This window comes from Mya arenaria, chromosome 11 (assembly GCF_026914265.1).
Source record: "Mya arenaria isolate MELC-2E11 chromosome 11, ASM2691426v1".
NCBI classification, from domain to species: domain Eukaryota; kingdom Metazoa; phylum Mollusca; class Bivalvia; order Myida; family Myidae; genus Mya; species Mya arenaria.
In genome coordinates, this window is record NC_069132.1 from 55,227,656 (window position 1) to 55,245,065 (window position 17,410).

General features: G+C 34.9%; 3 protein-coding genes across 4 annotated transcripts; 1 reads left to right on the top strand and 2 right to left on the bottom strand.

The window, feature by feature from the left end:
* Positions 1-868: 868 nt before the first annotated feature.
* Positions 869-7,227, bottom strand: LOC128207706 (uridine diphosphate glucose pyrophosphatase NUDT22-like). 2 transcript variants are annotated; one of them, XM_052910793.1, is made up of 4 exons: positions 7,184-7,227; positions 4,631-5,133; positions 4,026-4,231; positions 869-3,583 (listed from the first exon to the last, which is right to left on the bottom strand). In XM_052910793.1, exons 2-4 carry the CDS (start codon positions 5,099-5,101, stop codon positions 3,367-3,369), a joined length of 894 nt encoding a protein of 297 aa, XP_052766753.1. In that variant the 5' UTR covers positions 5,102-5,133; positions 7,184-7,227; the 3' UTR covers positions 869-3,366. The 2 variants fall into 2 exon arrangements, with proteins under 2 accessions (XP_052766753.1, XP_052766754.1); XM_052910794.1 differs by lacking the exon at positions 7,184-7,227 and adding an exon at positions 6,010-6,135.
* Positions 7,228-7,255: 28 nt separating this feature from the next.
* On the top strand, positions 7,256-9,915 carry LOC128207708 (radial spoke head protein 9 homolog). The gene is made up of 5 exons (XM_052910795.1): positions 7,256-7,569; positions 8,081-8,246; positions 8,606-8,735; positions 8,963-9,109; positions 9,370-9,915. Exons 1-5 carry the CDS (start codon positions 7,343-7,345, stop codon positions 9,528-9,530), a joined length of 831 nt encoding a protein of 276 aa, XP_052766755.1. The 5' UTR covers positions 7,256-7,342; the 3' UTR covers positions 9,531-9,915.
* A 1,930-nt stretch (positions 9,916-11,845) lies between these two features.
* On the bottom strand, positions 11,846-17,328 carry LOC128209182 (39S ribosomal protein S18a, mitochondrial-like). The gene is made up of 5 exons (XM_052913104.1): positions 17,168-17,328; positions 14,347-14,378; positions 13,389-13,496; positions 12,610-12,733; positions 11,846-12,041 (listed from the first exon to the last, which is right to left on the bottom strand). The coding sequence occupies exons 1-5, from the start codon at positions 17,307-17,309 to the stop codon at positions 11,920-11,922; spliced, it is 528 nt and encodes a 175-aa protein (XP_052769064.1). The 5' UTR covers positions 17,310-17,328; the 3' UTR covers positions 11,846-11,919.
* Positions 17,329-17,410: the final 82 nt, after the last annotated feature.

Consider the following 17,410-nt stretch of genomic DNA (forward strand, 5'->3'; position numbering starts at 1 on the left):
CCAGGTTTGCACATGTGCATAGAGCATCGATGTTTATAAGCACAGACTCAATACAATTGTTTATATACAGATAAGGTATACATGTATATGTACAATAGTTATGTGAAGGGGACGGTTGTCCAGGAGCGGTTGATTTGTCATAAATGCGCTTCATCAATTTACAGTACTTGTTTCATCTGGGAGTACAGCTCGCTTATATTATTTATGATTGAAAGAAGGGTATTGAATTATAAAAATCAAAATTATGTTTATGTATGTTTTACATTGTTACAATTAACTGATATCAATACATGTAAATGTAAGAAGAGTTGCTTGGTCTTAGAAACCAAGCCGTTTGCATATTAAAAGGCATTTTGACAAAAACTGTGTGAAAATTCTGAATTTTAGAGGATTATTTTCAAACCCCTCTACTTTTTACCAAAATTATTCATATATATTTATCACTAAATTCATTTCCTTGCTTATTTTCATATTCATTTAGTGTACAAACAATGGGTTGATTGCTCAGAACTTTGTTTAAGTTAACAACATTGTTAACGTCATCGTTGTTGACTTTCAAATTGTGACTGCTCTGTAAATTTAACGTCTATTCTTGTGATCTTACAAAATTTGTGACAACTATTTCTGCTGTACTTGTTTATATTTGAAGATGTGAGCACATTATAAAATAAATCACATTTAAAGGTTAACAATGATATTGTTTATTATGTTGTTAACTTTAACTAAGTTCTCAACAGTTGGCCCATTGTGAGTTTTCTTTAAATTCAACTTGGAAAAAATGCTATTTTCTACTTAGTTAAAAATGTTCACGAAGATGCGTTCTGAATAAGACCCCAGTGGTACAACATGTTATAAGTGTTATTGCAATTGAAGTCTTCTGTTGTTTAAAATGCTTGATAGCTCTTTTCTGTATACTTTTGAAACAGACTTTGAAAAGTAGGCGGTCAGTACAGGAATCAAACCCAGGATCCCTCAAATCTGTGCAAATCAGTTCAGAAATAATTGTAAAATAAATGCAGACTTGTATATATTTATATTGTTTATTGCTTTCTAGTCCAGTATTATGCAAAATATATTAGTAAATAATAGAATATACACATATTTTGGAAGACAAAAGTTTTCACAATCTAAAATGACTAGTATAATGCACCAGTCATTTGTCACCACAGCACCCAGGTCCGTGGAGCTGCAGGAAAATTGACTTGTGCATAATCACAACACTCTTTAAGATCATCAAAAATACAAATGCTATTGGCCGATACCTAAAACACATCTTAAGAAGTCTTTGCTGAGATTTTATATCACACACGTATAAAAGGAACACGTAGTTTCCCACTGAGAATTTATACTAGATAGTATGTATAAAAGGTACGGTCGTGATATCATTCTGGGGCCGTATTCAATATCTATATACGAGTAGTTCTTATCCTTTGACATGCCTCAGTGACTTCATTTAATCTATTGGTCAATTACTATTTTACAGTCCAATCAAAACACTCCGATTCTATTTCTTAAATTTAAGTTTGATCTAAGCTGGCTATTGAATATGGCCATAGAATCAGATCAGTTTAATAAATTATTATATAATCACAAAACAAGAGAGCCACAGAGCTTACCCCAATGCTCGACTGTTTTCTTTCTTAGTTGAACAAGGGGCATACAATTATGTAGCTCAACAATTATTAAAGCAAAAGATAAGTTTTGCTATTACATGAGCGTTTTATCCCTGGCAACATGTGTTAACATGTCGACGATAACAACAGCTAGACTCTTTCTTCAAAAAAAAAACAGGTGAGAAAAAAATGTAAACAATACAACCTTTATAAGCAATATGGCACTGGTATTGCACCGCTCAGCGGCTCACCAATTATGGTGCTTTTACAAGTAAATTTAAATAACAAATAAATGAATAAACCCGAACATCCCACCGTTAAAACAAAGGTAAAACAGCATTCAGTAAAAGAAAAATATCACTTTAAAATGTTCAATCAATAAAATTCCAAGGCCAAATTTCTTAAATATATCTTAAGCTTTACAAGCTTAAAAAGCTAAGTATTTCATTTAGCCAACAGTAATAGCCTTATAATACACAACAAAAAATGATAAACAATACTTCAAAATAAATCTTGTCACATCCTGTCATTGAAATTATATAATAAGATTTTCATGAACAAACCAGAATACTATGAGATTATAATTCCAAAGCCCAGATATATAAATATATTTGACAAAATGCAGACATTTTTACAAGCTAATATTGATCCCTGCATTTCTATAAGTAACCTAGATTATTGCAAATGGACATATGAACTTAGCAGTCTTCAGGAAAACGATCTACATGTAAAAAATGAATCTCAGATTGATGCCTTCTGTAGATCAATATAAATTGAGGGCTTAGCAGAAGACTGTTGAAACACCTATGTTTATATATTGTGTTACAACCATCTTGTACTAAGCCCACAAAATAAGGAATGATGTTTGACACACACACTGCCTTCATGTGTGCAAATAATAAGCAAGGCACTCACACATTTATATATCACTAACACACAGTAGTCAGTTTTATATGAATGTCCCATGGGCTCTATTCATAGAGTAACTGATGGTGGATTTTTAATGTTATAATTATAGTAAACAAGAGCCGTCGTAAGACAGCGTGCTCGACTTTGCCCAACTTGCCCATAACTTTTAATTGCCTAAAACTTTAACCAAAGTCAATCAGGGGCCATAACTTATATTAAGGATATGGAGTTATGTAACCTCATTGGGTGATGGTCCTGAACAATTTTGTGAAGTATTAAGTCAATTGAATGAAGGGTATAGAAGTTATTAATAAATATCCCAACCTGCCCTAAAACTTTAACCTAAGTCCAATAGTCAATCAAGGGCCATAATTCGTATAAAAGATAATATGGAGTTATCTAACCTCATCATGTGATGGCCCTGAACAACTGTGTGAAGTATTAAGTCAATTGAATGAATGGTATTGGAGTTTTAAGTGAAAATCCCAACTTGCCCTAAAACTTTAACCTGCCCTAAAACTTTAGCCGGGGCGAGTAGTATAGCCCACCTATTCTTCGAATAGTCGAGCTAAAGAATGCCTTTTTCTTACCTACAGAAAATCAACAATGTTTGTATAATAAAAATATGGAAATATTGATATGCAAGAATCATCTCATATAAATGAGCTTGATAGCTTAAAAGGTAAAGATATTTCAAATAAACTCCCTTAAAACTTTACGAAAAAGAGATTGTTCACTTTGACAGTTGCACTATAAATACGCTTGGACAGAAGTAATGGGTAATTGCAATGAAGAATTCATGCAACCCAACATAAGTGTTATTTCAATGCTTTCCATAGAAGGTTCACTGGGCTGCCTCAGGGAAACGATGTCTGTACATCTTGTACAATGTGACGGTAGCCTTTGCACCAGCGGCCATTTTAGCCCACAGTTCAGGTTTCGTCGCCTCAGAGCTCAGTGCTTCTCCCATGGGCAGAAGCAGAATCCGCTCTGACTCGTACGCCTCTGAATGACTGCCCTTTGCGTACTCGCGCTCCACCTCCTCTGACGTCAGCTTGCACCTGTACACAAAGAGGGGCATTTACTGAAAGCTCTACTTCAATCACAGTCAACAAGTCAACAGAGTGTTCAAAGAATCTACTGGTCTAGATTTAAATTTTGCATATATTTGAGGACTATAGTAAAAGGTTCACCAGAATACACTGAACAAAATTGCTAATCAGTCACCTACTATCTTGTGAAAAGGAAATGTTCACATTATTATTAGCTTGTTGCTGCGCCACTAGTGGAAATGTTAATTTCACAGCTCAATTAATTAAACAAAATAGATATCTCCTTCAAACTAACAATTACCCTCTATAAAGTGTGCCTCACTATTTTATATAGAGCCTATAATTGTATATACCAAATTTAAAATTTACCATAACTCTATAAGGAATAATAAAGTTGCTACCATGAGCTTTATCAACTGAAAATTTCAATACAGTTCAAAGCAATACAGACCTTACAAGAAATTCTACGTTTGGCTTGCCGCCATTTAGGTTGCTCCTGTGAATTCCCAGAATTCCCGGAGGCTGTAAGGATTCAGCAGGAATGTTCACCTCAGAAACTACCTCCTCTATGATCGAGCTGAAGAGTTCCTTGATAACCTTCTCTGGATCCATGTTCTCTACCTTGATATCTTCCATTGGAATGTTTCCGACGAGTGCCTGAAAACACACAAATTACCAGCACGTTAACAATTATGTGAGGGGTTGGCGTACATGTAGTACAAAGCTAAGAAAATGTTGTGCTTCCACAGGGTTCTTAATAATTTGTTGTTAAACTGGACCTTACAGAAATGTAGCCGGCCAACTAGATGGTTATGGTCATCTGTTTTTAATCGAAAAAAAAAGGCTTTCTATAACTCAAAAATGTTTTAAGCCAGAGTTATCAGCCTTGCTTCAGTTATTGCTAAGGTTAAAGGGTTATTTGCGCACCGACATCAATGCCAATGACTTATACAACTAGCGAGTTTCTCAATTACTTTAATGTCCCCCCCCCCCCCCCCCCCAGAAATCCTAGATATGTGATAGTGAGATACACTGTGTGTTTGTGTGTGTATATACCTTTGGTTCAGCATGCCCGCCTGGTCGGTCCCACAGATTCACATCTTCTCCACAATTCTGTGACCGAAACAGCAAAACCATGTGGTCATCTGCAGTCAGGACAAAAGCTCCGACACCAAGAGCATCTGACAGATAAGCCTGTGAGTTGTCATGGTCACACAGACCCTGACTTTGCATGAGTAACACATCCTGAGAGAGGTTTGTTCCCTGAAAGTCTTTGTAGCAGGTCACCCCAAGGTTCAAGTTAAGATCACCACTTTTGTTATCTTCTAAAGAGTCAAGACGAAACTTGGTCCCATTGAAGAGCGAAGGCAGCTGGACCAGTCTGTCCTGCCAATGCTTGTCTATGTCTCTCTCCTGGTCTCCAGGAAGGGTTTGCCTATTGAATGATGGGCTGAGATTCACATGGATGTTCTCTGGGAGGGTTAATGACGGGGACCTGGTGGTATATATGACTGTAAATGGATCCATGGTGTGCTGGTTTCAACCCATCTTGTGCTCTCCTGAATATATATATATTTACCAGATCAGAATTTTATCTTGTATATCTTGCTATATGCAAAGATACATTAAGCATATTCATTCAGGTTTTTTTTTTCAATCTTAAATAGTTATCTTCTCCATCGATTTCTTTTTCTAAATTTAAAATAGTTATCTTTGCCATTGAATAAAAGTTTTTAAACAATGTGCCATGAAATTCAATGAAAACAGTCAACAGTAGTTTATCCATGTTTATTCCACCTAAATAAATAAATCAGTTAACTTTCATTTTCGGGTTCCCAAAATTACTTGGTCTAGACATCATAACAATTCAATACAGAGATTTCAAGTTGTGATCTGTACTACATGTGTAGCATTAGTAGCTTAGAAAGTCATTAATATCATAATCAAACACTGTTAACTGAGATATATTAAACTGTCTGGAGTGTAGTCCTAAAACTATGACATTGATTTGTGATTATCTACATGTACATTACATTAATTTCATAATTTTATTTTTTAAGATAATTATTAGAAAAATAAAGTTAATTAAAGAAAATTAACCACAATAAGTTTTGGGGTTAAACCAGCACAATATTGGTTGATGCAATTTTTTTTAATTCAATTTTGATGCATATTCATGGTTAACTCATTTGTCTTAAGATTTTAATAATCAAAACTTTAAAAAAAAGATGGCGTTTTTTTAACACTGGAATTAATTAAAAAAAAAAACACTCTTAGGCTCATATTTTTTATATAACTAAAAAATGTTATGTACACAATTCATATTCTTTTTTTATGTTAAATGTTATCATTAAAATTAATTTTAATTTAAGTCAAATAATTTAAACCTGGTATAATGCAAATTAAAAAAAATATACAGTTCTGTATTCATCAACCTATATGTGTAGCACTAGTCCATATAAACAGCCACTTCAGAGTCTTTGATGATTTTTGTGTCGGCGACTCTACGCGTCCATACCCCACTTCCTGTTTTCCTAGCCAAGATCCCAGCGCTAAGTATATCTAGCACAAAGATAACCTGCACCTGTTTTGGCTAAACTCCAATAATGAAATGCGCATTTGAAATCAGGTAGTCATCTTCAGGTAAGGGTATCAATATTTGATAAAAATGTGAACACATATATAAATAAAGTTTTTTCAAAGCTTAAATAAAACAAATATATTTATAAATATGAACCAGGAAAACAGTCAAAAAAAAATCAACATTATGAATAAGGTATCGAGAATATTAATGTCTCGACAGGGGAGGTCACTGCGTAAGATAAATATACTAATAGTGGCTAACCCAATATGGCAGTGAAAAGTTGACAGAAGCCGATCAGCGTCAGTTTTTCAGTGAAAACTAGTTATTAGTAAAAGGTATTAAGCAGTATATCATTATTGTGTCTCTTTTTTAAGTATTCTTTTAACAATTCAGTGTAGTTGTAGAATAATAGTTGAATATTTTATTTTACATTGGTATCAATAAATCGAATTGTGGCGTTCTAAGGAACACAATAAATATCCAAATGTTAAAAAACGTTCCCTATACGCGCATTATTGAGGCTAGTGTAGCACTGTCATGCAGGACCCCATTTCCTCACCGAAAACAATGAATTGTATTTCTTTCAGTGGGGCATCAAGTAATCGGTAGGGTATCTAACTAGTCATTCTAAACATCGTCCAGGCAAGTATCATTAAAAAAAAGGCTGGATGGCATTTTAGAATGACTATGTATCTAACCTGCAACCCCCTGTCTGCGGATTAACAGTCAAATGTGTTACCACTAGACGACGGATTCGCCACAATAATCGAAACCACGATACGCATCTAAAAATTACATATTCTTCACTAGAGTTGACACACCTCCTACAATAAATAGTTGTGTGTAACCCGTCACTATATCTTAACCGCGAAATTATATGACTTTATGGAAATAATGTAATATTTTTAACAAACAGTTATTGGCATCGATCTAGATATGTACAACACCGAACGACTATCCGAAACTGCACTGAAATCTATTACATTACAAAACCTGTGGTATAATTATCATGTATTTTTTAATACCTTCTTTCTATACACGAATACTATCAAACCGGAAACGGAAATATGTTGTTAGCATGCGCACGCATGAGTGCCATAGCAACTAGTGACAACGTACACAGAGTAGGAAACATAATATTTCGCTCTTCATTTTTCTGATACATTTCCTTGAATTTAGCAATAATGGAAGGTTGTGAGCTTCACTTGACCATTGACTATGTCGGCAGTAGCGGAATTATCCTTTCCCCTGAACAGAAAGCTGCTTTACAGACATCACTCGTGATTTTACAGAGTGAAAATAAATTTAAAAAGGTTTATTTCTGGGGCAAAATATTAGGAATCAAAGACGATTACTTTATTGCACAAGGAACTGGAAAAGATGAAATGGCAGAGAGAAGGACATTTTACAGGTATTTACAATATTGATAATAATGAGAGAGAGATTACTGTAACACTTAAAAATCATTCAATAACATTGTTTCGACTGGCAACATACTGTACATGAGGTTATGTTATTCTCTTTCGACTCCTGATTATTTATTATCTTAGGTGAACATAATAGCTTTCAGTGTTTAGGTGAACATAGCAGCTTTCAGTGTTTATGCGACTATCACTTCCTATGGAGTTACCGGATGGATTCAGATTTTAATTGTTAAGAAAACTGACAAAAACAAGTACCATAGTACCATCTGGGACCAATAACAATCCTACTCCCAAGTTCTATGTAGGTTTTATCAGGTCTGTTAACATGTGCACTGTCTCATATAGAGACATTGGTTCCATATTTTGCTTGGTTAAACAATTCAGTTGTCTAATCCAGATTTTATGGCACAAATAAACAATAACTATTTCTTTGAAAACTGACAAGTTACTTGACTATTATAAAACAGGTTCAATCAAATTACTTATTCTATTCTTCAGCAAGGACTGTGTCCACTGGGGCCTGTTGCCACCAGCAACAAAACTGGTTAGAGAAACCAGCAAACTGGCGAAGGGCAGGTTCACCGGGGACCCATCCTTTGAGTTTGAGCATGTTGAAACGAAGAAGGTTGGAGAGGGTGAAGATGCCACAGAAGAAGAGGAAACGGTAAGACTTGCTGTTATTGCCTTCATAATCTTTCTAAAACATAACAAAAATATAATACCCTGGTAAAACTTTTTAGTTGAATTAAGACTCACAAGTGGTTCAATTAAAAATACTACCAGTAAAATATTTGTTAAATAATTGCCTGTCAGATCAATTGTTTCTTAACTTAATTAGACATTTTTTTAATATGTTAAAACATGAAAACCTATTTTAAAGAATTCAGATGAAGAGCTGTGCCTGTGGTAATGGAATATTGAGAATTTCTGATTATAAATGCGTTTGTTTATCTGTCATATGAAAAAAAATGTTGCAAATGTAGATTGTGTTGACTTACATGTATGTTCTCATATTCAATATAGATCACAATCAAAGAAGAAGACAGACTTGCATCCGTGATTGCTGAGATCGATGAAGATGTGAAAATTGTTCCACGTGCATCTTTCATCAAAACACCAACTGGCCTTGTTGTGCCAAACAGAAGCTTTGAAGGTAAGGTGTTCATACTATTAAAGCATTGTCCATACTAAGACATAATATATATCAAATAAATCAATGCTATGACTGTCTTAACTTGGATATGAACGCCTTCTTTTCCAGAGACACAGACCAAAAGTTTTAAAAGTTTTTTTTTCTTAAATGGACACTCAAACATACTAGTTCCTTGTATTTATCGATATAATATTTCTATTGTAATACTGTTCATTTTTTATATGAAGGATTGACGGTGTCAGAGGCTGCCAAGCTGTGCTCGTACATGCATTTCCGTGACCCAAAACTAATGCTGGAGAAGTCGCTACTTCAGAAGGCAAACCTTGACAAATCAATAGATTTCCTGGACACACTTGAGGATGACATTCCTAAAGGTAAATTGCAATAACAACACTCAGCTAAAACTATGTAGAAATGTCCATGCAGGAGAGAGCAAATCATAATAAACTTATTGATAAGCCATGAATTTTTGTCAATTGCAACTACATTGCTTTCACTTAAATTAGCATTTAGCTCATCCTTTAAGCAATTAGTTTATTGATATCAACACAAGTGATAAGAATCTTACACAATTTAAACCTGAAGTATTATTAAAGGGAATCCTGATTCAAATTATTCAATTTTTGTGTTGCAGGGTCATGGAGCCTGCAGTTTGAGCGAGGGAGTGGACTGGCCACCCTGCGCAGTCTTCTATGGCTAGGCTACGTATTCTACCACGTCCCAGGAAGCAGAAAGTTCGGCTCAGTGTATGTGGGAACAGGCGAGAGGAATCTTGACCTGCCCTTCATGTTGTAATCTGTGATACAAACATGCCCTGTCTGTGATTATGTTATGCTTACATCTGTGTTAAAAAACAACAACAAAAAACAAGCAATATAACATCAGTAATTCAATAATTTTTGAACAAATATTTAGGTTCAAAATATTCCTGTTTCCATGTTGACCAAAAAATGCATAAAGAAAGCCAAATAAAACCACCTCTGATAGTGTGGAATACAACATGTTTAGTGAATGAAATGAATGGAAATATGTTTTGCCTTCTATAGTGAAAATTTATAGAACTTTGTTTCTGTTAGAGTGACATTATCAGTCATATGAATTTATCATAGTTTTTCATATGATGTACATTGTTTCTGTATTTGTATTTAAGATATTAAAATAAATTCATGACTCAATAGTTCATATTAGTAATTCCTCCTCAACAATTATATGCAAACAACAAAGCATTGGTTATGTTGAGCTATATAAAGGCCTTTAATAATTGCATTCTGCTGAATTGATGTAAATATTTTGGCACTGGCCCAAGTAATAATGGACCTGAATTCTTGCAAACTAGCATCAGTTACTACACAAAGAAAGGAATTTCAAGTTAACCTAAATCTTTGTTGAAAGCAGGCTGCTTTGCTATAAACCTCTTTGTCTGATATACCATTCATAAAAGCTGCTTTTAATAATTATTTCAATAGCAATAAATATTGCCATTCGGATTGTGAATAATGCCCGCTCAGCCCTAGGCCTTTAAAACCTCCTAAGCCGAAAGAATGGTTCTTGAAGAATACATTTATTTATTTTTTTCATTTGATTATTATAACAAACTTGAATTCCGTTAATCTAATTTGTCACCTGTGGGAACACCTGTCAATTTTAAAGGTAACCACAACCTCAACCTCAAAATCGAAAGGGGTCATCTACTGACTGCATATCGAGTTTGAAGACTACTGCAAGTCATTGATTGGAACCATACGAGTAATGACACAGACAACAACACCGGACAAAGCTATCCGTTTGTCTGCAATTCTTTACAGGCAAGACCAAACACATGCAAGGTCGATACTTTTCATGTTCCTAAAATCAATTTCGGTAATGCATTGTCAACATTAAATTTTGTAGCATGTAACATGCCTTATGGATTGTTTCTTGTTCTCTGATCACAACATAGACCAAACAATTAGACAAGTGATCTGTATGTAGAGTTAATAAGAATATTTTGTGGCAATTAATCACATATGAAAAGTGGTGGAATAGATACACAGAATGCACACTCATAATTGCGAATTGGCACTTTACTTAAGTGTTACTTTAACATTAAACTAAGTTAGCTGCAACATAAACTCTGGACAACATCTCCATTGACCAAATTATTTTAAACAATGTAGTGAACATTTATGCAATGTTAATAAGAATTATTTCATGTTGTGATTGCGTAACACAAACAATATTACCGACCTTGGACCTGTATGTGGAGTTTTTTTGGCAGGATGAATACTTGTGCCTTGTTTGTTTTGAAGTCCTTCATGAGTTTAAGCACATTTAAAGATGGAAAGGACTTCTGACCTATGACTATTCTTGGACCAAGGTTGAAAAATAATGACGGTGTAATATACATCTGCAAGAAGTAAACATTTGAGCAGAGTCACTGTGAATGTAATAAGTGGTCTGACTTGATTCCTGTAAGCGAAACTGACCTTGATTAAATAACACTAACTAGGTAGTCTTGTAGAGGTATTCCATTTCCTTAATTTCTTAAAGCATTCAATGACAGACTGTTCATAGAATTAAGATAGACAAAATGTGATTTTAAGAAGAAATAAAATATTCTTTACACAGCGGTATTCCATTAAATTTCCATGCACTTTTCTTCATACCCTAAGGCATGTTTACAAACAAGAGATATTGATAAAACAGTATGCCTCTAGAGTGCTCCAATGTCAGAAATATATGGAAGATTGAATCAAGATGTTTTAAGAAATGCATTGATTATGAATCAGGAAATTGATGACAACAAAATTGAGCTGAGAATTTCGGACAAAATATTCATTAGATTGTTGACCATGACTTCAAGCTTAAAAACAATAGACAACATCTACCGGTCAAGTGCAACCTTCCACTGAAGTTTCAAGGTCATTAGTCAAACTGTTTTCACCAATTTCATAAGACTGTTTAGTGTGACTTACTGACCACAAAAACAATCAGGGTCCTCAACTGGTCAAGAGCAATATGATGTTCTATGGCCTAAGTCAAACCATTTTTTAGTTAAAACATGGTCTGCTGACTGACCTTTGCAAACCTATATATACCCTATTTTCAAAAGAGTAATGAAAACAATAAAGCCAATTTCATTCGTCAATTTATTTCCTGTGTGTACAACAAGCCAAGGGCAGCAGTGTAACAAGAACCAAGCAATTCATTTCACAGTGCCGTCCTCTATAGCCTCGTTATAGTAGACATTGTACTTCTTCCACTTGTAATCCGACATTTGGCTGTACTCATCAGGGAAAACGTGCGGTCTCAAGTTCTGCATTAGACCTGTAACATGTATGCAATCATGCAGAATTGCTGATGTAATGTATTTTATGTATTTTATAATATGCCCAATATATTTTAAACTAGAATTGCATCAACTGCTTGGATCGCCTTCTTTATTACACACAAAAAGGTGAAACAATTATAGGTAGGACTGATGTTTCTTGGGAAATTTGTTTCACAATTGAACTTGATACAGTTAATTTAAAAATATGATGTCCCATAAAGAGATTGTCTTATTTTAAAGGCTCAAGGGCCATACCCCTTCAGTAAATGATTTGATCTGGAAGGCTATAAAGATGCAGAACACATACAAATGCATAGAGAATGTCTGAGTTTGTAATGACCTAGCCATTAAAAAGACATAAAACTATTATGTATGGCTTAAACTATAACTAGCTTATTTTCAGTCCATTATCATTTATCAAGTCATTGAGTGTGTACATATAAGTAAATTTTACATTTGCCTAATGTTTTGAATAGAGGAAACTTGATGTTCATATTGTATAATTGGGATGTCTGAGGGACACAGTTAGTGTCTAATACTGCTACTGATCATTGAACTGTGTACCTGCTGAGTGAGCCTGATGGACGAGCTTCTTGATGCGGGATTGCTGGTGGTAGCAGAGACCAGACAACTGGCGCGACACCACGTCCCCATCCTCGCGCAGGAACTGGCTCAGAATTAACACATCCTGTAATCATAACACCAGAATCAACTTGTATACTGATAACTCATCAAGTACAATTATTTGATGATCTATGTGTCACTATAATGCAAGTGAAAATTCTGAAAAAAGCAGACAGAACACTGAAGAGCTCGTACTGGCTGGGGTTTAAGCAAGGTTTTATAAAGGACAGGGTGCTGCTTTAGAGGGACAGGGTGCTAAAGGAGAAAATGGCACACTGTCAAGCTTAATGAAAAAATTGAACATTATGAATTAGTCAGAATTTTTTTGAAATTTGTATTATAGAAAGTGTGTTTAAATGAAGTAATATAAGGTTTAAACCTTAAGCTCAAACCCTAGTAGCAGTAATTGATAGACATTGGGTGAACAAGCCTAAATTCCAACACAAGTGCTTTGCAACAACATTCCTATCAAGCCCTGCTATATGAAATGCAGAAATTGAGCAGGCCCTGAAAGCATTTTACCAGAGCAGGGCTTGAAGGCTTGTTCTAAATTCGACCACTGTAATAGTACATAATATTAATATTAGGTACTGATTATGCAGTATTCTCCAAATATTTATACACACCTACCGGTATTGCATTGTCTCTCAGTGAACAAGCAGTTACAAACTGATTCGCCTCAGACTTAATTATAAAGTGTTCAATATAAGACCTCTTACCGTGTATTTGATGTCCAGGTTAAGGCGACACAGCACACATTTCTCCCCTGCGCCCTGTACTTTTAACAGTTGGTCTTTTCTGTCAGAATCAAACTTCCTACCTTCAATCTGAAACATGGAAATTGAGCCAGCTAAATAATATACTATAATCCACGAATCAGATGTGTCACCAACCATCAGGAACCCCCATAAGTTTTCTAGTAAGTTCAACATCATCCTGACCTTTGACCTATTGACCACAAATCAATAGCGGTCATCTATTGACCATGGCCAATGTTCGCACCATGTTTGATGACTCTACACAGAAACAGCGCCCATTATTTTTCTAGTAATTACTAATAATTACTAATGACGTTAATCCTTGACCAACTGAGTCCAAAATCAATAGTAGAGTCTTCCAACTTGCTATGCACATCACACCAAGATGTTAGAAAGTAACTGATCGGAAATGAAAGGGCGACACAAATCCCTACCAGAATAATCCCTATGTGCATACCATTGGTTGTCAACATCAGATAAAAACTGGAAACATATTGTTTTTATTTCATTAAAATCTCCTAAGCTATATGTATAATTTTTAGTTTCTTTATACACATGAATGAGTGAGATGATGTTATGATTAAATGGTTTTAAAAATAAATGACAGGTCCTGCTTTACATGACTGTGTGAAATGTCAATAGGAAACATGCGTTACTGTCACTGTGTTTCAAGTTTCATATCAACATCATTGAGTAATGGCCATGTTCAAGTTATTGCACTACAACTATACCAATGCAGACACCAAGGCAATCACAATACCCCGACATTGTTATTTGTAAAACAGAAAATCTAAAAATAATCAATAATGCTCTCTAAATTCTAGGCCTATAGCAGTTTGCATGTTTCATCTTACACTTTTCTGATATTCAAATGTTCTGAGTATTTATGGTTCAGATAAAAAAAAAGGTATAGACTTACCACTGTAACATTACCATTTGTTGTTTCCACCACTGGAAAAAAGACAACATAATTTTTATAATAATGAAAATATCATATCAATCATATTTAATAAATTAATTTAGCCAAATTCTTGGGCAGAACCAGTCGTAGTGGCCCATACCTAATTGCTTAAACTATTACTAAAACCATGGCCATACAACCATACCGTACAGTGTTTAAATTATGTACTCAAGAATAATTATTATCAAAAAAAATTACAACCATACCGTACAGTGTTTAAATTATGTACTCAAGAATAATTATTATCAAAAAAAATTACAACCATACCGTACAGTGTTTAAATTATGTACTCAAGAATAATTATTATCAAAAAAAATTACAACCATACCGTACAGTGTTTAAATTATGTACTCAAGAATAATTATTATCAAAAAAAATTATGTTCTAATTACAAAAATATAAATATGTGTCACAAAGCATAGTAACCATTTATGTTTCAAATTTATCAATTTATTGCAGCTTCCCTCTCAGCTAGACTTAAGTGGTGTCAGGAATAAAAGGAAACAAATGTTACAAATAATAGACAAATTCATGATTCTAGATTCGAGCATATATCCAAATGAGTCAGCATGTGCCTTGGCCACATGGAAAGTGTTTAATTTGAAAAACTTACTGTATCAGTATGTGAGTCTGTAGATGATGTACATTTAAAGAGCTATGGTTTTATTTGTTAGTAATTTTTTAAGAGGGACAGACACATGTCTAAAATAATAGACGTGTTATACGGGATTCTTCCAAGTCTAATGTCTCAACGGGCTTGTGCAAAATCCAGGGGGTTTTGAAATTGTATTTAGTGAAGTATTTTATGTTTGAAATGGATAATAAAGTTTTGTATTCATATCATTCAGACATCGCGAAAACTGTCGGTCCGACAGTCCTGACCGGTAAATTTTGACCCGGTCCGACTAAATTTGTGATGGGGTTGGTCTGTCACGGCCAGATGTAAAAAAATAATGAAGATTTAATCTTTATCAATTATCCACAACTGCTTAAAAGTAAGAATAATTTATTTTGTTTAACATAAATTTGCGTTTTTTATCAATGATATTGTCAAATAACCATTTGTTTACAAATCCAATGGATTTCGGGTAGTGTAGATGTCAAAATGTGCACCGCACTCAGTCAAACACCATGCATCATAATGTTTACTACTGTGTATATATCGTGCGATGATTTGAAACGCTAAAATCATTAACTCTTGTCATGAACATTGGAATTTTTAAATGATAGTTCCAAATGTTCTTATACTTTGGAACATGTTATATGATTACGAAACCGGTACCGGTACAGTCCGAAAAATACAAATTACCAACAAATCGACCAATCAGAATTCTCATTACGATTACGTGCGAGTGTCAAAAAATGGCTACATGTACCTTAAAATTTCATTCCAGGGCAAATCCTGGCAAAAAAGAAAGAACGAAGCAGATGAAAGCAAAAAGAAAAAACAAGATTACGAAAAGAATCGCCCTGATCGTTGTTTTAATGACAAATGGAAAATAAACAGAGAGTGGCTGGTCTATGCTCACGAGAGCAAACAAATGCGATGTAGTGACTGTGTTGATTTTTTGGACCGGCAATTTTCTTTTGGACCAACAGAATATCAGACGCTGTCGGTCTGAATGACCGAGACCTTTTCTGAAATTTCACAATGTATGATTATTAAAAGTGCAAAGCTATCTTGCACAAAACAACATAAATGCATTAAAACACATGATTAACCTTCTAGTAAAATGAAATTTGACTGACACAGACGACAATTATGCCAAGCGGAACAACTCAACCCAATCGTAATAACTCAGCCACCTCCAACAAGCTTTCGAGATAGACCTCGCAAATACAATCGTAACAACTCTGCCATGGCGGAAGTGTTCTGATTGTTATAAAACTGTGAACTGCAGCCTTGCAGGTGCCCATGTATGAACCAGCCACCTAATCAGATAAGAGGCCCTAGATAGTGTTACAGCAGTCTTGAGTTTGAGCTTCACACCGGGTTCACATTTTCTCCCATGTCCATATAAACAGCCACTTCAGAGTCTTTGATGATTTTTGGTTTGGTGACTCTATGGTCCATAACCCACTTGTTATTTTCCTAGCCAAGAATAAGAGATCCCAGTGCTAAGTATATTGAGCGGAATGATAACGGGCACCTGATAGATAGGTTCAAAATGGCCATGCCTTATTGACAGAAGTCGATCTGCATTAGACTGATTATTTGTGTTTCATTTAATACTGAAGCAAAATAAGAGAAAGGTTTTGGTTATGCACCAGTCAATTGTAACCACGCCCCCCCCCCCAGGTCGGGGGTATACCAGGGATTGCCGTGGAAATGGGCCGTGTTTTTACTTTTCAGGCGGCCCCACAGTGCTGGGTGACTGCGGTGGTTTTGTCTTCACACCAAACTTAGCGGGAAATTGGCCTTATCTAGGGTCCCTTGGGTGCGGGGGCATTTGGCGGGGGTTTTACCAGCAGATTGTCCCCGCTATTTCCCGGACCGAGGGGGGGGGCGTGGTTACAAATGACTGGTGCATTATACTAATTAATGTGTAACTTTTGTGTTTTTATTTAACAGTGAATAGTCAAGTATTGTGGAGTTACAGTTGAAGCATATATTTTACATTGGTATAGATTAGTCAACCTGTGGCGTTTAGGGAACAAAATGATTATTCCAATGTTAAAAAAGTTCCCTAAACGCGCATTATTGTGGCTACTCCCATGTTTACTTTTCAGTTCGACTTTAAAGGGTACGAAAGCGAATACCATACATTAAAGTTAATACCTTCACGAAGATGCAAGGAAGACGATGTTTTTATACTTCTAACTATGTTGTCATTTAACTGTTTCCTATTTCTGCAAATCTGAAAAGAAAGTTTATGAAAACTGTTGATAAATCTCAACGACCCAAATGTCGTTCCAAGCATTTTCTTTGAGTAAGTACAATATCAGGATCAGTTTTAAAACGAATGTAATTTCCAATTGAAATCGATTTATAATATAAAAAAATGAAAGAAATATAAAATTT